The sequence below is a fragment of the Staurois parvus genome, unplaced genomic scaffold (genome assembly GCF_062004578.1).
Source record: "Staurois parvus isolate SC_StPar_1 unplaced genomic scaffold, SC_StPar_1.0 ptg000019l, whole genome shotgun sequence".
Lineage (NCBI taxonomy): Eukaryota > Metazoa > Chordata > Amphibia > Anura > Ranidae > Staurois > Staurois parvus.
In genome coordinates, this window is record NW_028317815.1 from 31,336,593 (window position 1) to 31,355,479 (window position 18,887).

The 18,887-nt window shown below is 37.0% G+C and overlaps 1 protein-coding gene across 4 annotated transcripts in view; it reads left to right on the top strand.

Moving 5' to 3' along the window:
- SEPHS1 (selenophosphate synthetase 1) overlaps window positions 1–18,206 on the top strand; it is an 83,357-nt gene extending 65,151 nt beyond the window's left edge. For all 4 annotated transcript variants that reach the window (XM_089686165.1, XM_089686156.1, XM_089686175.1 and 1 more), the window contains exons 7-9: window positions 719–818; window positions 13,323–13,535; window positions 16,736–18,206. In XM_089686165.1, the coding sequence (XP_089542291.1) occupies window positions 719–818; window positions 13,323–13,535; window positions 16,736–16,950 (528 nt within the window). In that variant the 3' untranslated portion in view covers window positions 16,951–18,206. The remainder of the gene's footprint in view (window positions 1–718; window positions 819–13,322; window positions 13,536–16,735) is intronic.
- The last annotated feature ends 681 nt before the right edge of the window (window positions 18,207–18,887 follow it).

The window sequence follows — 18,887 nt, forward strand, 5'->3', positions numbered from 1 at the left end:
GACTCTAGTATTGGACTGTTGAATGTCAGGGGGTGTTGGTTTAGTGTTGAAGTAGGTAGGACTTCTCTCTGAGTCAGAGCAGAAGTTATGGTCTCTGTATAAACTTAAATGTGTAAGATGAGACCCTTGAGCAAAAAAAAAGTTGGCAACCACAGCTCCCATTAAAGTAGAATTCCAGGATAAACGAACTAAAAAATGTTTAAACTTAAAACTGAACTCCCCCCCCCCCCCCCCCCTTCCAAACACTCCTAACTAACCTATGTAAGAAAGATCTGTTCACTTTGGTCCAGTCATCTGATCCTTCATCCCCATGTCAGCCAGCGGTGGATGCATGGGGCTTAAGTCTATAGGCGACATCACTGCTCCCAGGCATTGTCAGCTATTGTCGAGCGATCTCTCCTTTTCCCATCACCCGGTGCTAGCTAGCACAGAGAGGATCATGTGACTGGACCAGAGTGGCCTAAAAAAAATGGGTATATATACAGATCTTTCTTACACAGGTTAGCCAAAACAGATGTTTGGGGGGGTGGGCATTTATAAGATTAGTTTGGTTTATTCTGTAATTCAACTTCAAGTAACAGAAAAGGACAATTATCCTTTGTTTCAATTTTGTGCAAAGAAAATCATGCATTTACACATTAATGCCATGCCCAATAAAAAAAGAAAAATGTGTGTGGCTTAATTTGTAATATTTGACTTTGTTCTTTAACACCACCAGCCAGAAAAATGGAATAAAATAAAATTGGTGGTGACCCAGGAAGATGTGGAGTTGGCATACCAGGAGGCAATGATGAACATGGCTCGACTAAACCGAACTGGTACTGAAAATTGTTCTTCAGTCTGTTTCAGTAACTAATAGTACATGTCAGTTTTTGCTGCTGTTTTATGTATGAAGCTTTGTATTTCTTGCTATTAAATTTCATTATTACTCTTCCTTTTCTCTTTATATATCCAACCTGAACGGTTTCATCAAGGGCTTTTCCAGTTGAGTATTGGTTTTGGGGAAATGCAAGACCCTCATCTGCTGCTCTTTTTCATCAAACTTCTCAGGATAGAAATCTAGAAAGCCACCATTCTTGGCCTGTTTTATTTTTTTTGGTTTCTTGCTCTCTGTTTCTTTCACAACTTGGTCAGTGAATTACGCAAATCAAGCATGCGCATAATGGGTGATCTGACGCTTGATATGCACATTGTTTATGCAGGTCAATGACTTTCCAAGTAGTGACTAAAGGATGAGGATGACAGCCCTCCAGTAGTACTTTCAAAAAAAAAAAACTAGCAGTGGCAGCTTCCAACATTTCTATCCTGACCTCTTCCCTTTTAAAGCAAATAATATACATAATGAAGAGAAAATAGTGTTGTAAAGCAAATTCAAATGTAGGAATACAGTTTCTACAGTTTAATGCTGTATTTGCGAAGTTGTTGGAAATGTTGGCACTGTAATTACGACTGTGGATAATCAAAATCCTCAACATATACAGTGTTAATGTTCAATAGGAAAATTTGCATGCATTCAAATAAATATAATATAATGACATAAACTGCACACTAAAATGTGAAACTAAATCCACCAATATTTGTGTACAAAGTGTAAAAAGTGACAGTCATGAGTAAATGTATAATATTCAAGCAAGTCTAATGAAATATAGTGAATTATCAAAAATAGTGTGAAACTAAAAATCAATACCAAGGAATAATGGGATGTGGAATTGGATAAAAAAAAAAACACCCCCAATTTAACCCTCACCTTCCACATGATCATTCAAACAAAATTATATGTTCTACACACAATAAATTACTCTCTTTGCTGGTTGGGTGGTTACCTTTAGTGGACCAAATGGTGCACTAAATGAAATCTTAATTTGCACAGTATCGGTGAATAGTTCTATTAAAACACAACCCTTGCAGATGAAGCATAATTAATAATAAAAATAAGATAATAAGCGATTCCTCATAAAATAGGCATAAAAACAAAGTAAACACAAAAAATTTATATAGAGTAAAATTACATACAAATCAATGTCTGCCAAAAATACAAGCAAATCTTTATCCTATGAATGAGCATAAGAAAATACAGCACAAGTATAGCATAAGAAAATAAATTAATTTTAGTATCACCCAAAAAATAAATCACAATACATTTATATCCATAAAAAATTTTTATGTATGTATGTAAACATACATAAAAAAGTGTGTGTATATGTGTGTGTGTGTGTGTGTGTGTGTGTGTGTGTGTTTTTATATATATATATATATATATATATATATATATATATATATACATATACATATATACACACAGTGACGGAAATAAGTATTTGATCCCCTGCTGATTTCGAATGTTTGCCCACTCACAAAGAAATGATCAGTCTAAAAATCGAATGGTAGGTGTATTGTAGGGGATCAAATACTTATTTCCTTCACTGTATAATATATAAAAACAAACTTGTATACACCTTCCCCTTCCTGAACTCAACCTCAATTCATCCAAAAAACGAAGGGAAGCAAACAGAGTGCTAAATCGCCAGCATTAAATGCAAAGCCCATTTTAAGGAGACAAGAGGGAAAAAAGATAAATGCAGTATCATTATGGTGATGCCAAACTAACACAAATTATCAAACACAGAAAAATAAAATCCCCAGATTTCAAAACTGCCAGTACTTTGATAGCAAAATGTTCCTTCAATAAACAGGGGGGAGCATTAAATACTAATGTTAAACATCACTAATTAAAATGCTTAATCTGATGCTCAACATTAAGGCCCTTGGGTCATAGCGTCTGCATATTATCCATCTTCTTTCCTTTTGTGATATACACCTTTTGTGTATTATTACCTCTCCAATGGGAAAACTGTAAGGAAGCAGGGTCCCTATTATGCATCTCCCTGTAATGTAATTACAGACTGGTTTTTTTCTTATACCCAATCTCTATATTATGTATGTGTTCAGAGATTCTCTTATGTAATGTAATGGTCTTTTTGTACAACAAATATACTGTAATCCACATGGACATTCTAGGATATAAACCACGTGTTGTATCACCCGAAACAAAATTGTGAATGTCAATAGCGTTTACCATACCAGTTTGTGTAGAACAGGAAGATATTCTCCTTCTGAGATTCAATTTATTATTCCTGCAGCCCCTACGCCTCTGACAAGCATAAAAACCTTTAAAAATTACATTTCAAAATTAATTGTATTATAAAAGAGAGTAGTATAGAGTTGGATGCACTCCGGACCACAGCAGATTACATTAAATGGCTCTGTCTGGAGTGTATCTTTGTACACTATTTTTGCAAGTAAGCCAATATTACAGGATCTGTATAATATTTTTTTTCCTGTTTATGTAACGGTTTAAAAATTAATTTTTGTTGTGACATTCTTGCCTGCAATAACATCTGAATAATATGTGACCTTTAAGCTTATTACATGGCATAATAAAAATATACCTTAATCTTATCAATGGACTAGGTTGAAATAAGAACTGTAGACAACAATGTTGTTTTACAGCTTGTTTGATATCCATGTCAGGATTTTACCCAGGAAAACTCTGCTTCGAAAAACATGTAGGCTGCCAATTCCAGCCTTCCCTTCTGAAAATGCTAGTTTCTAGCTCTCATGCTGACCTTCTTTATTTAGTGATTGAAGAAAGAACTGATGCCAATAAAAGGCATATCTGAAGTTCATTTTTCTCTGATTTGATTTGTTGCATGCGTGTTCCATGTAAGTTACTTAGCATACAGAGCATGGCAGTCAGACAAACAGCAAATAGAAAAGGGGCTCAGAAAAGGAAACATTTTCAGCTTGTTCCTTTACCCTTCTGCCAGATGGTCTTAAATTCTAACTCAAATATTAATTAGAGCTTGTTTTAGCTCATTGATAATCATATATTGGAAATGAAAAGTTGTTCATTTATAAGAATTACCTAAATTTGCCTTAAAACCCAATTTCCATCTCTAGATCATGTCCCAATATTTTTTTCTCCCTGTGACAATGTCCCCAAACTTGTAAAATTTGTTTTCAGGGGCAGCTACAGGGAAGACAGTTCATACTGATGTAGACATGCCCTGAGAACTACAGATATGTAACTAATGCCCATTGTCACCAGGTTACTGACAAACATGCTGTAGTTCTGCTCGCACATACAGATACACACTAGGGCTGTTGGCACACACCTGGTACACACAAATAATTTTTTACATGGACACACAAATACAGCAGCCAGTTGCTGTGTTGATTGTTGGTCGTTTTTCTCAAAGACACAACCTAATGGTGACTGATGAAATTTCAATCAAAGGATCCGCAAATACCTCTCATTCACACCAGCGGGCCGCACTAAACACATGGCCTGTGGTTTGCATTGAGACAGTGCCTGTATGCCAATTCTGGCACATTTGCACCGTGTACTTGTTTTTTTTACAAAATGTTTGTTTTTTGAAATGTCACAAGGGACATTTCAATGCAGTCCTGCTTACCTCAGCATCGTTACACAAGGTGTGATGGCTGTCGATTTGCCTAATATTGAAGATCTGTGCTTATTTTCTATATTTGCCACCAAACATTGCATGCTATTTTTCTTAGTCTTTTTAATATTTTCATCTAACTCTTGTACACTGTGGCAAGCCATAAACCTGAAATGGTGGGCAATTACTTGCACAGTTTTTCTGTTGATCATTCATGACACATACTGTACAGCCAAGATTGTTTATTAATTGCGTGTACACTAAATATACTGAGCAGACATCTTTGCTCAGTATATTTACTGTACACACCAAGCCTTACCTTGGGAAGATGGAGACTGGAAAAATCCCTTTCAGATTACTGATTCAGAGCTCTTGCATACCCGTAGCCACACAATAGTTAGTATTGCTTCACATCTGTTCACTGTATGCAATTTTAATTGAGATTATAAAAATAAACATTCATTGGTCACTGTATACAGTATGCAACGTGGCTTATCTCTCAAAATCAGAGGTATAGCTATATAGATGTGTATATATAAGAGGTATAGCTATATAGATGTTTCCAATAAGTGACATCTGTAAAAGTAAGGCAGAGGTTAGTCTTTCATTATGTTAACATTGCATGATCTTTAAGGCAGACTTTTCACCTAGATTCTCTGCAAAAACAAATGTGCATTTCTAAGTTTTTATCTCCTCGTATTGTGTTATTTATATTCAGCTTCCTTCTTGTATATTTGGGAATATTCTGTGGTTTGTGCTGTCAGGAAAATATCCTGAAAGCACAAAACAATGCATATGGCTGTAACATTTTATTAATTGGCTAATGTGGGGTCGATTTACTAAAGGTAAATACACGGTGTACTCTGCAAGTGTAGTTGCTCCAGATATTGATAAATGCAGGGAAGCTCTGCTGACTTCCATCATCTAGTCATCTGCAAGCCAACATACTATTTTCTTTTGTTTTTTTTCCTTGCATGTGATTGTGTATTCTTTCTGAAGTGAGGGTCTACCTCATTTACTAAGCTCTGGAGAAACTGCACTTGCAAAGTGCACAGTCTACATGCCTGTAGTAAATCAACCTGTGTGTGTGGCAGAAAAAGAAAATACATTGCCTCTACCCCATCAGCTGTTTTAAGCTAAACAACTTAAAGTGGTTCTAAAGGCTTGATATTTTTTCCCTCCTACTTTAAAATAATGAACACCTCATACTTATCAGTTCTGTGCAATGGGTTTGCACAAAACAGCCCCAATCCTCCTCTTCTTGGGTCTCACGCTGGCACTTTTGGCCACTTCTCCCTGCTGAGTGCCCACAGAGCAAGCTGCTTGCCCTATGTGTTTGTTTATAGGACACACAGAGCGTGGCTGAGTCCCGCCACCCACTCTGTCCTCACTGGTCTTTGCCATTGGCTCCTGCTGTTGTGTCTCAGCCAATGAGTAGGGAGAACTGCTGTTCTCATGCACATTGCTGTAAGTCACCACTTGCCCTCCCTCCCACTGATTTTTAAAGGCTTTTTTATGCATGAAGTTGCACTGCTTTTTCAGCAATGGTTTGTTTAACTAGTTCCCACCTAGCCTGTAGTAAAATGACGGCCAGCCGTGGCGTCCTCCCGGATCACTGCCTCGCACATGCACGGGGCGGAGTGCTGTGGTGAGATTTGTAACCAGCTGTGTCCATTGGACAAAGCCGATGACTGATCTGTGTACCGGCCCGTTGCCACTACCTTGTGACCGCTGTGACCAATCACAGCAGGTTACATGACAATTGTATACAATGGATGGCATGAAAGGAAGCCATCCATTGTTTACAATTGTGTCGCTAGCTGTGATTGGTCACATGGTACAGACTGGGCCAATCACAGCGCATCTGTGTCATGGTTATCTGTGGCCAATCACAACAAAACAAACTGGGTTTCATTCAGTAAAATTCTTGCCTATAGCAATGAAATTCATTGCTATAAGCAATAATAATAAGTTAAAAAATACAAAAAAAAAATACTGATCACTTCCCCAGAGTAGTACAATGTTACTATGGTAACATATTTTGGTCACAATGTATTATAAAAAACAAACTGTAAAAAAAGAAAAAAAGTAATGCAAAAAAAAATTTTTTTCATACTGTCACCAGTCAGTGACCATCACTCTAGGTATGATGACGCTGTACTGCACTGGTGACCGTACATTAACCAGTTGGCGACCGCAGATAGCCGAATGACGGCTGCACTGCAGCCGGCCAGTTCTGGGCGGGTGTCATATGACGTCCTCCCAGAACACGCTATCCTGTGCGCCCCCGGCAATCTCCGTGTCCTACGGACACAGCTGATCACGTGATGTGGTAAAAGGCCAATCACAGCGGCCTTTTACCACGTAATCAGCCATGTCCAATGACACACTGATCACAGGGAAATGCAACTGCCGGTTCTCCGTGTACTGCCGAGAACCGGCAGTTGTCAGAGCACGGATCAGAATTGATCAGGGCACTGATAAGTGCCCTGATGATCGGTGCCCAGCAGTGCCACCCACCAATGCCCATCAGTGCAGCCCAGCAGTTGCGCCAGTCATGGCCGCCTATCAGTGCCCATCACTGCTGCCTCATCAACGCACATCAGTGAAGGAGAAAAATTACCTGTTTGCAAAATTTTATAATAGAAACAAAAACTTTTTTTTTTTTTTGCATTTTTTTTTTGTTTATAGCACAAAAAGTAAAACACCCAGCGATGATTAAATACCACCAAAAGAAAGCTCTATTTATGAGAAAAAAAAGATAAAAATTTCATATGGGTACAATCTTGCATGACTGCGCAATTGTCATTCAAAGTGCGACAGCGCTGAAAGCTGAAAATTGGCCTGGTAAGGAAGGGGGTATAAGTGCCCGGTAGGCAAGTGGTTAATAAAAAATAAATAAATACTTTTTTGGAAATTGAATTAAAAAAAAAAAATCTGACAAAAAATTACAACTTAAAAAAACTCGCCATGCCTCTTACTAAATACCTCAGACTGAGTTCCAAAAAAGGGTAATTTGGGTGATATCTGTCCTGACATTTTTGGGCCTTAGAACCTCAAGAAATTCGATCTGCCATCGGTTTATCAGGATTGATTAAGTTTCAGATATATACCATAGTTTGTGTTCTCTATAACTTTCCTACAAACTAAATAATATACACTGATTTGGTTTATTTTCACCAAAGAAATGTAGGAGAATACAAATTGGCCTAAATTTTATGAAGAACAATTATTTTATTTGCAAAATTTTGTAACTGAAATTAAGAAAAACGTCTTTTCGTTTTGCAAAAAAATAAAAATCCGTGGTGATTCAATACCAGCAAAAGAAAGCTCTATTTGTGTGAATATAATTTTAAAAATTGAGTTTGGATACAGTGTTGCATGACCGCACGATTGTCATTCCAAAATGTGACAGCACTGAAAGCTGAAAATTGGCCTGGATAGGAAGGGGGGTAAAAGTGCCTGGTGGTTAAAGTATATTTCCACTTTTGCAATCATGTTTGAGAAAACCCCACTATATGTTTGTTTAGTATTCCTATTTACACATCATAAAAAATAAAAAAATTTTTTATTTTCAGCATTTCTGAGAAGGTGTGGCTAAACCTTTAACCTCTTTCTTTTCTTTTCTTTCTTTTCTTTTTTTTTAAGACAGTGTTTCAGTGTTTAAATCTAGCACAGCCAATAAAATATCACCTACCTGCACAGTACACACTGGGTTAATTATTGCAAACACAGCTCCTCATCCCCCTCATAACAACTAACTTGAAATTTTCCTTTGCTAAAAATTCCAGAAATGAGCATCTAACAAGTGTAAGCTACAACTTTAAGTATTTTATGCTATGTGAAGGTAACCAATATAGAATTTGGCATCAAAAATGGAAATACCCTTTAAGTTGGTCAGTGTGAATTGGGGAAAAGGCCATGCAACTCTGAGCTCAGTGGTGCTTATCAAACAGCTGATTGGCGGTGATAAGATAGGCGCAGCATTAGACATGCTATCAATGGTTTTTGTTTGTTTTTTTGTTATTATTATGTCTAGATGAAAGTTAAAAACCTCTTTATTTTACTTTAAAATAGACTTCTACTTATCTAATGCATATGATAAATTACACATATCTAAATAGGACCAAAGCTCGGTCTACTGCTGATGTGAAATAATCTATACAGGAGACTTGAACTATATTTAAGCCTCGTGCACATGGTAAGAATATTGGGCGAAAAGTACCACTTTCAGAGCAATCGTCCAATAATCTGATTGTTGGTACACAGCTTTCGAGAGCCAATAACAACAGTTCATGTGACAATATCTGAATGGACAAGCACAAAAATGTTTCTCTTTTCAATAACAGAACAAACAATTTTCGTTTAACTAGTACAATATTTGTCCATAAAAAAATCGAGAGACCAAGACCACGCATATTTAGAAATGAAACAATACAATATAATACATTACATCACTTCCAACGTTGTATTCTGCCGTATGAGAATTTTTTCGTAATTTTAGTAACCTCTTCATTTTTTTGTATGCGTAGCATGCAAAAAAATGGGCAATCATTTGTCCAATATTTTCATTGTGTGTACTAGGCTTTAGAGACTGTATACTATGTGCACAATTATTAGGTATGAGTATCATGCCCAAATCATTTTTATGCATGTTGTCCAGCTCCAAGCTGTATAAACTTGAATTCTTATTGTATTTAAGCATATCAGGTGATGCGTATTTGTGTAATGAAGGAGGGTATGGCCTAAGGAGATCAACATCCTATATCAAGGTGTGCATAATTATTAGGCAGCTTCTTTTCCTCAGGCAAAATGGGCCAAAAAACAAATTTAACTCGGAAAGTCAAAAAATGTAAAAAGTCTTTCAGAGAGATGCAGCACTCTTGAAATTGCAAAGTTTGATGGTTCTGTGATCATGCCCCAATATCTTAGCAAACAGTCAACAGGGTCGCAACCACGCAAACGTGTTGAGAAAAAGATGCAACTTAACTGCCAGAGATTTAAGAAGAATCAAACGTGAAGCTACCAGGAACCCATTTTCCTCCAGTGTTATATTCCAGGACTGCTACCTACCTGGAGTTCCCAGAAGTACAAGGTGTTCAGTGCTTAGAGACACGGCCAAGGTAACGAAGGCTGAAATCTGACCACCACTGAACAAAACACATAAGTTGAAATGTCAAGATTGGACCAAGAAATATCTGAAGACAGATTTTTTTCAAAGGTTTTATGGACTGAGATGAGAGTGATTCTTAACAGACCAGATGGATGGGCCCTTGCTGGATCAGTAAAGGGCAAAAAGCTCCTCCACTTCGACTCAGATGCCAGCAAGGTGGAGGTGGGGTACTAGTATGATCTGGTATTATTATCTCCCTGGAGGTATTCCCGAGTGTAGCTCAGGGTAAAGTTTCAGCACCACAAGCGGTAACCCCAAGCTACACTCGGGAATACCTTGCAGCGCTGCTCCGGTATCCCTTCTTCACTTACTTTGTCTTTCGCTCCCGCGATGTCCCTCCTGCAGTGTCCCCTGCAATGTCCTCCAGCCAATGCCGGCATCTTTCTTCTGGGTTCCGTTCCCTGCAACGTCAGGACGTACGAAGACAGAACGGCGGGAAATTAAAAAATGTGAAAAAGTGACATTCATTAAATACACTGAAATCACATAGTAAACATTACTGTATCAAACCATTCCACATACATTTTGTCCCTAGTGCTTTGTCCTGTGCCCTGCCTGCATTTTTACTGTTCTTTCTGCCTGGAAACTGAGAAATGTCCATGGCGTCCAAAAAGCATCCCTTTAGGTCAAAAGCGGTTTTAGACCAGCTAGAGAACAGCAATAGTAAATTAGAACTACTTGCAGAATTGAGTGATAATTCGTGGGGAAATTCATCATCAGACACTGACAACGATTTTGCGACTTTGCTCAGCGATGTGCGAACTTGGCACTATATTTCAAATTTCAGTGTTTTTGGTTTGATTATATTATTGAATTAAGTTTATTATTTTTTATGATTTTTAATAAATTATAATTTATGATTTCGTGTTTCAAATATTAACATACCAGGATGATTACTAGACTCTTGTTCGGACAGATTTCAGTGAGTTATTCCTAAAAATTACAGGCCTACAATAAAAAAAACTACATATTTCCATGCAAAAAAATGTACCGCTTTGAGCACAGAAATACTGACATAATCAGACCGCTAGGGAGGTTAAAGATGAGCTAATTAGACCTTTTCAGGTTGAAGATGAACTCAAAATCAACTCCCAAGCCTACTGCCAGTTTTTAGAAGAAACGGTCTTCAAGCAGCGGTACAGGAAAAAGTCTGCATCTTTCAAGAAGACTATGATATTTATGAGAACAATGTTCCATTGCATGCATCGAAGTACTCCACTGCGTGGCTAGCCAGTAAAGGCCTTAAAGATGAAAGAATAATTACATGGCCCCCTTCCTCACCAGACCTAAACCCTACTGAGAACTTGTGCACCCTTCTCAAAAGGGAGATTTACCGTGAAGGAAAACAGTACACCTATCTGAATAGTGTCTGGGAGGCTGTGGTTGCTGCTGCACAAAAAGAAACTGATAGACTTCATGAATGGAAGGTTTATGACTGTTTATGAAAAGGATGGCTATATTGGTCATTTTAATGTCAGAAATGTTTGTTTGTAAATTTTGATCTGTTCGTTTATTATTCTCACTTTAACACATGGAAAACTAGTGAGAAAATATTTGTTTTTCATTTACATTGCCTTGAAAGGATTCATACCCCTTGAAATTTTCCACATTTTGTCATGTTAGAACCAAAAACGTAAATGTATTTTACTGGGATTCTGTGTGATTGACTAACACAAACTGGCACATAATTGTGAAGTGAAAGGAAGATGTAAATGGTCTTCAATATTTTTTACAAATAAATATCTGAAAAGTGTGGCATGCATTTGTATTCATCCCCCCTGAGTCAATACTTTGTAGAACCACCTTTTACTTCAATTACAGCTGCAAGTCTTTTTGGACATGTCTCTACCAGCTTTGCACATCTAGAGTGACATTTATGCCCATTCTTCTTTGCAAAATAGTTTAAGCTCTGTCAGATTGGATGGAGAGCGTCTGTGAACAGTAATTGGATTTAGGTCTGGACTTTGACTAGGCCATTCTAACACATGAATATCATTTTGATCTGAAGAAAAGCATCCCCACAACATGATGCTGCCACCACCATGTTTCACAGTGGGGATGGTGTGTTCAGGGTAATGTGCAGTGTTAGTTTTCCATCACACATAGCATTTTGCTTTTAGGCCAAAAAGTTTAATTTTGGTCTCATCTGACCAGAGCACCTTCTTCCACATATTTGCACTGTCCCCCACATGGCTTCATGCAAACTGCAGACAGTACTTCTTATGACTTTCCTCCTTTTTGCCACTTTTCCTTAAAGGCCAGATTTGTGGAGTGCACGACTAATCATTTTCCTGTGGACAGATTCTCCCACCTGAGCTGTGGATCTGTGCAGCTCCTCTAGAGTTACCTTGGGCCTCTTGGCTGCTTCTCTATTAATGCTCTCTTTCCTTGCCTGGCCTGTCAGTTTAGGTGGACAGACATGTCTTGGTAGGTTTGCAGTTGTACCATACTCTTCATTTTCGAATGATGGATTGAACAGAGCTCCATGAGATGTTCAAAGCTTGGGATTTTTTTTAATAACCTAACCCTGCTTTAAACTTCTCCACAACTTTATCCCTGACCTGTCTGGTGTGTTCCTTGGCCTTCAAGATGCTGTTTTTTCACTAATGTTCTCTAACAAACCTCTGAGGGCTTCACAGAACAGCTGTATTTATACGGAGATTAAATTACACACAGATGGACTCTATTTACAAATTAGGTGACTTCTTAAGGCAATTGGTTCCACTAGATTTCAGTTAGGGGTATCAGAGTAAAGGGGGCTGAATACAAATGCACGCCACACTTTTCAGATATTTATTTGTAAAAAAAAGTTTGAAAACTGTAATTTTCCTTCCACTTCACAATCATGTGCCACTTTGTGTTGATCTATCACATAAAATCACTAATAGTTCCCCAATAATTATGCACACAGTTATTTTCCTAAGAGCCAAAACCTCACTTTTACTTTCTTAAATATTCAGGTTTGAGGTTTGGATTGACCAAGAGCACTGTAGTTGTTCAATAGTGAAATGAATCCTAAAAAAATACTCGCTTATCTAATAATTGTGCACACAGTGTACATATTCTTCAATGTGATAGATGAGATAATTAGGTGCAACATTAATCGGTACGATTCTGGAGGCAAACATGACCAATATTTTTAGTTTTGTGGTGCTAGGCTCTTTACCAACCTGTTATCCATATCTAAAGGAAGAGCAAATCAGTAAAGTTACATTTGTTGGTTTGACCCCCTTTTAATACTATTGCACTTATAGGACTTACAATCTTTTCTGTGTTGAAAATCCTACGTTAGTTAGTTTGCCTAAATGTACTGGTCTCTATTTAGTAATTATGAACTGTAGCAGTATCTTATTCAATCTAATTCTTGTTCAGAAAACAATGGACAGCGAGATATAATAAAACAAGACTCTGGATATAATGTATCACTATAGTTTAGTTTATATTTTAGAACAGCTCACTTAGTAATGAAGGTGTAATAAAAACACCAGCAGTGGTCCAGTTTTTGTTTTCATAGCTTTGTACTTGTCTAGATAGATCCCAAGAGCAGGGTAACTGATGCACAATTTGCTATATTGTGCCTCATGGCTTGACTGTCACTTTACTGTATGTATATCTAGCCATATATGAGACTTCTATATTTCAAGACACTTAAGTAATTTGGTTATGTTTGTACTCTCTTTTTCCAGCTGCTGGTCTTATGCACACATTTAATGCTCACGCCGCTACAGACATAACAGGGTTTGGAATTTTAGGACATGCGCAAAATTTGGCTAAACAGCAACGAAATGAAGTTTCCTTTGTAATTCATAATCTGCCTGTATTAGCAAAGATGGCTGCTGTCAGCAAGGCATGTGGAAATATGTTTGGTCTTATGCATGGCTCTTGTCCTGAAACCTCGGGTAAGTTTTACTGTAAGTGTTATATAATTACTATACTACTGGCTTAACTGCAATCTTAAGTTTCATTTAACACCGTGGTATGGTAATATGTTGTTCCTCCATGAGCTTTATTTTCACGTGAACAAGTGGCCAGCTATTGGCATTCGGATATTTACATATTCCTAACAAGCCATAAATGAGCTTTAACTACTTGACAACCAGCAACGTATCACTAAGTCACTAGACTTCAAGAGGTTATACCAGGATGATGCTTGCAGCTGCAGACATCATCCTGGTATGGTGGGTTTTTTTTTTTTTCAGCCAACAATTAGCTATTTTGTAAAAAAATAAGTGGCTATTTAGCCGCTGGATTGCTTTTACAAGCAGTGGGAGGAGACATCGCCTTCCGTGGCTCTCTCTGGCTCCCCCGTCCCACCGGACGCCCCAAGTTTCAAACCGGCATTTCTGCAGACTGACCATAGAGGTAATCGGAGACTAGAATGGATCCGATCATCTCTATGGTATAGGAAACAAGAAGCAATGGGGCATTTCATCACTTCCAGTTTCGTGGTTGTGTACAAACACTTATTGGTTTTTAAAAAAGCATTGGCTCATGCAGATCTTGGTAGGATCTGAAATTTTTAAGGGCAGGGGAGAGATCCGGGGTCTAATAGACCCTGGATCTCTCAGTAAAGAGTACCTGTCACTGCCTATTACTATAATGGGATGTTACAAAATTTAAAGTGATAGTGTAAAAAAAAATATTTTTAAGCACCCCCAATCCCCCTGTGCTTGTGTGCAAAGGTGACCACATACATCTGTCCCATACACAAATGGTAATTGTATCACCGTGAACACCAGATCAAGGGCAGTTATATTAGCACCAGACCTTCTGTTTAAATCTAAAGTGGTAACCTGTAAATGCTTTTAAAGCATTGCCTATGGATAATAATATTTACGTTTTGTCGCCATTGCACGGGCATGTCCGTTTTAAAACATAACATGTTTGGTATCTATTTACACGTTGTAATATCCTTTTCTATTTTACCAAATAATTGGGTATTATATTGTGTTTTTGTGCATTAAAATTCAAATAGTGTATTTTTGCTCAAACAAATTGCATCTGAAAGACCACTGTGCAAATACCGTGTGGCATTAGAAAAAAAAAATCCAACACCCATAATTTTATTTTCTAGGGCCTCTGCTTTAAAGTAAGTCATTCTCTAGCAAAAAAACAAACAAACGTCTTTATACATGTAGACAAAAGGTGTCAGAAAAGGCTTTGTCTTCAAGAGCACCTACTGACTTTTGTAGCTACAGGCATTTTGAAGCAATTCATTTTTAAAACCCAAAGGTACGGTTTCTTGAATATGGAAATACTTTATCGTTTGTAGCCTGGAAACAGGTTCACGTTAATGCCGAACCTATATGGATTAAAGAGCAATGAAGTGTTGTATAGAAATTTTAAAAGTTTACACTGGATGCCACTGATGACCAGATTTTTTGCAGGTATGTTTCTCAGTGCTTGAAATTGAATGTGAACCTCCATAATGTACATATTTACTTTTGTTTTCATGTTTTTAAAAAAGCTACAGGCACACAGCTATATAAGGTTGAAAATAATGTATGTATATTGCTTTATGTGGTAAGAAAGTTATGTTATCCAGGAATCCTGTGCCAGGCAGCAAGGCCAAGTTGATGACCTCCCCTGCAATTAGCTTGTATAGCTTGGTCGCAGATTTTTCTCCTAATCTGTTACCTAGACAGTGAAGGAGCAGCACCACACTAAAAAATAGTCATGCTGCACTTTCCTCAGCAGGGGACAAGCACCCAGGGTTATATAGGCAGCATCCGTTGATGCAATAGAGTCTGATTGAAACCTAGAAACAGAAAAGTGACAGCAGAAAAAGACCGGTGAGCATTGCCTTAGTTGTTTTCCACATTTTTATTTAAATCCCCAAGTCGAACACAATTGGTGTTCTGCCTACATGTTTCTGGGCTGTGGCCAATTTAGTGTTTTTCGCATTTTTAATTTCAGACTGTGTGTAACCAACATTTTATAACACAAAGAATAAGGTCTGCTGATTTTTTTTTTTTTTTAACATGTCAGAATTTGACTTTTTAAGTGGATTACAGCAATTTGTTATTAGTGACAAAAAGAGCAATAATGTCCTATTTTAAATAATACACTCCCCTGTGCTTAGCTTACTATAATTAATTTGCTTTGCAATATTCTCATCACAATTTAATACATCACTCTTAAATCTTTAGTTTTTTTTCTTTTATCATAATTTAGAAAATATAAACTAAGGTTTCCACATGGAAATATCAATTTATCACCAACAGCAGCTATATAAAATGGTTTCTGTGGATGTGAGAGTGTAGTTATTACTAATAGGCTTGTGTGGCAATTTCCCAGAGAGCTTTGCATCTGCTTCACATAGAGAGTCAAGAGTTAAAGACCAGGTTAAAGCATTGTCTACACAATGAGCAAATCAGACGAAAAATACAGCTTTCGGCGTGATTGTCCAATAATCTGGTAGTTAGTACACAGCTTTCTAGAGCCGATTACAACAGTTCATGCAAAATTATCTGAAGGGAAAAGCACAAATATTTTTCTCGTACGATAACAGAACAAATTATTTTCGTTTAATCATTGCAGTATGCATCCGTAAGGCTAACATGAAAAAAAAAAAAAAGACGATGATGTCACTGATAGGCTTACTATGGGGCATGTGTTATCAGTTGTCCCTCCACTACACTGAAGCTGGCACTGGGAACAGTTCCAGGACTGGAATTCCACTTTTCCACTTTATTCTGTTTTATACATTCCCGTTGACTTGTATGGGGATATAAACCATTCTGATGCTAGCAAAAGACCATCGAAGTAGGCTTAAGAATTATCCACAGCACTTAAAGTGTAAACTATTCAGGCGTTGGACTCTCTAGCCATTATTTCATTGGTATTCAGTGGTCAATTGCTTTACCAAGTGATGTAAAGTAATTTTCTAATTATAGTACATTAAAGAGGGATCATGTTTTTAATGCACTAAATGTATCCTAAAGCTGACTGACCATATAAAAAGGAAAATATACGCCTGTGTGTTCATTGCTTTTAAATGCCGCGTTCTTTTTTTTTTTTTCCCCTTCACGTGGAACAAAATAAAGCTTTTTCAAATATAACCATGTTTTCATGTTTTTTTTTATGCGTTCTTTTACAGGAGGTCTTCTGATCTGTTTGCCACGAGAACAGGCTGCACGCTTCTGTGCTGAGATTAAATCCCCCAAGTATGGAGAAGGTCACCAAGCATGGATTATTGGCATTGTAGAAAAGGGCAACCGTACTGCCAGAATCATAGACAAGCCACGAATCATTGAAGTTGCTCCTCAAGTGGCTACTCAAAATGTTAATCCAACTCCTGGTGCCACTTCTTAATTAAGGCTTACCTAGCTTTTTTGTTTTGTTTTTAAATAGACCCTATTCTTTACCATCATACAATTTAAATAATTGTAAAAAAGTATATATATATAAATATATATCATTGTGTCTACCCATTTCTTGGCCTTGGGTCCAGTACTGGAATGGGTATGACTTAAGAAGTAAAAATTCATTGCCTTTCTTTTTTTTTTTTTTTTTTTTTTGCCTTTCTTTTTTTTTTTTCTTTTTTTTCTCGTTTGGTTTTTTTGTTTGTTTTTTTTTTGGGCTTTTTACTTTTTTTTTAATTTTTTTTTTTTTTATGTCAGTTTTTCCCTATTTCCTGTTACATTAACTGAAGATGCACCTAATCTTAAGGCAGCTTCTAAGTTGACGAATTGTTATCCGATACAGTTGATTCATTTTGAATCTATAGACACTTATCTCTTGCCGCATAGGCTCTTTTTTTAAAGGTGCTTTCACCCAGCACAGACATTGCCATTAGTAGTGTCAAACAAGAAGTTAGTGTCTTCATTTATATATGTGTATTTATCATTATTGGTCTGACAATGTTGGATGCCTTTCAAGTAATTATGGAGAGGCAATAAATAAATAGGTTGTGGATCATGGCCGGAGGGTGCATGTTTGATTGCTTTTTTTTCCTCGCAGTTTAGGCTTGTTAAGGCTAGAGCCCTTATAGCCCTGTGCCCTCCTTGACTTCTATATACATTGTTTAGTGAACTCCTCCACCTTGTCAATGCTAATTATGTTTCTATTACATTGATGGGTGCAGGGTGTACACGTTATGCTTAAAGCACTTCTGTTTAAGAAGATTTGTTTTCTCTAAATCAAATATTTACCATTATTAACAAATCTACTTTCATATTAGTAGCACATGCAAATCTCTTGCAGTGTGGTTAGATGTGTTAAAGTACAATATAATTGCAGACCACCTGCAAACAAAGTTAAAAGTTGCCTACGTCACTACAGTTCAGTAATTATGTGCGCACACGTAAATACAAAACCGTTTTTAAGTATAATCAATAACTTTTCTGTTCTGTGGTTGGTAGTGTTTCATACATTTTTATATTTTGTATAGTGATTACATGCCTTTATATTTTTTCCTTTATAAATCAGCAGCTGTTAAGTAGTTGGTAGCTCTTTCCTTTCCAATTTTGGTGCATGAGTTTGTGATCTAATAAAACAAGAATTGACATTGCCAACATTGCAGCTTCAACTCCAAACTTGTTATTCAAATAAATATTTAATTTTTTTTATTGCTCTTGTACATCCTGAGTGTTTTTTCTTTTCTTGCTGCTTCTATGACCTGGAGTTTTTCTATTTCTGCATCTGATACTATGCTCACTAGAGGATAAATACATTAATTTAGTTCACAATGTAGTGAAAGTGCTGACTTAAAATGTATGCATTATTTCTGTGTCCAAATATATTTTTGTGCACATATGTAACGTGGTATTTACTTTTTAGGGGGGATCATTCTTTATTCACATGGCAATATTTACATTAGGATCCTCCAGTATAAACAAAAATTGGTGCCGTATTTTTTCCACAGCCATGTTGTTTATCATTTTCTCCCAGCTCTCTAAATGTTAAAATTGCTGCAGTATTATATACTTGTGTTTTCATCATAATCTGAAAAAGTCCTGCAACTGAGGAAGGAGTAAGGGTACAAGTAACACATTGAATAGTTTTATATGTTTTAAGACAGTTTCTCATTCAGTTGCATACATTTCCATTATATAAGGTACAGTGAAGGAAATAAGTATTTCATCCCCTGCTGATTTTGTTACAATACACTTACCATCCGATTTTTAAACTAATCATTTCTTTGTGAGTGGGCAAACATTCAAAATCAGCAGGGGATAAAATACTTATTTCCTTCACTGCCTAACATGTATACTGCCAATCTACCTGGCGCACAAAACAATAGACAACCT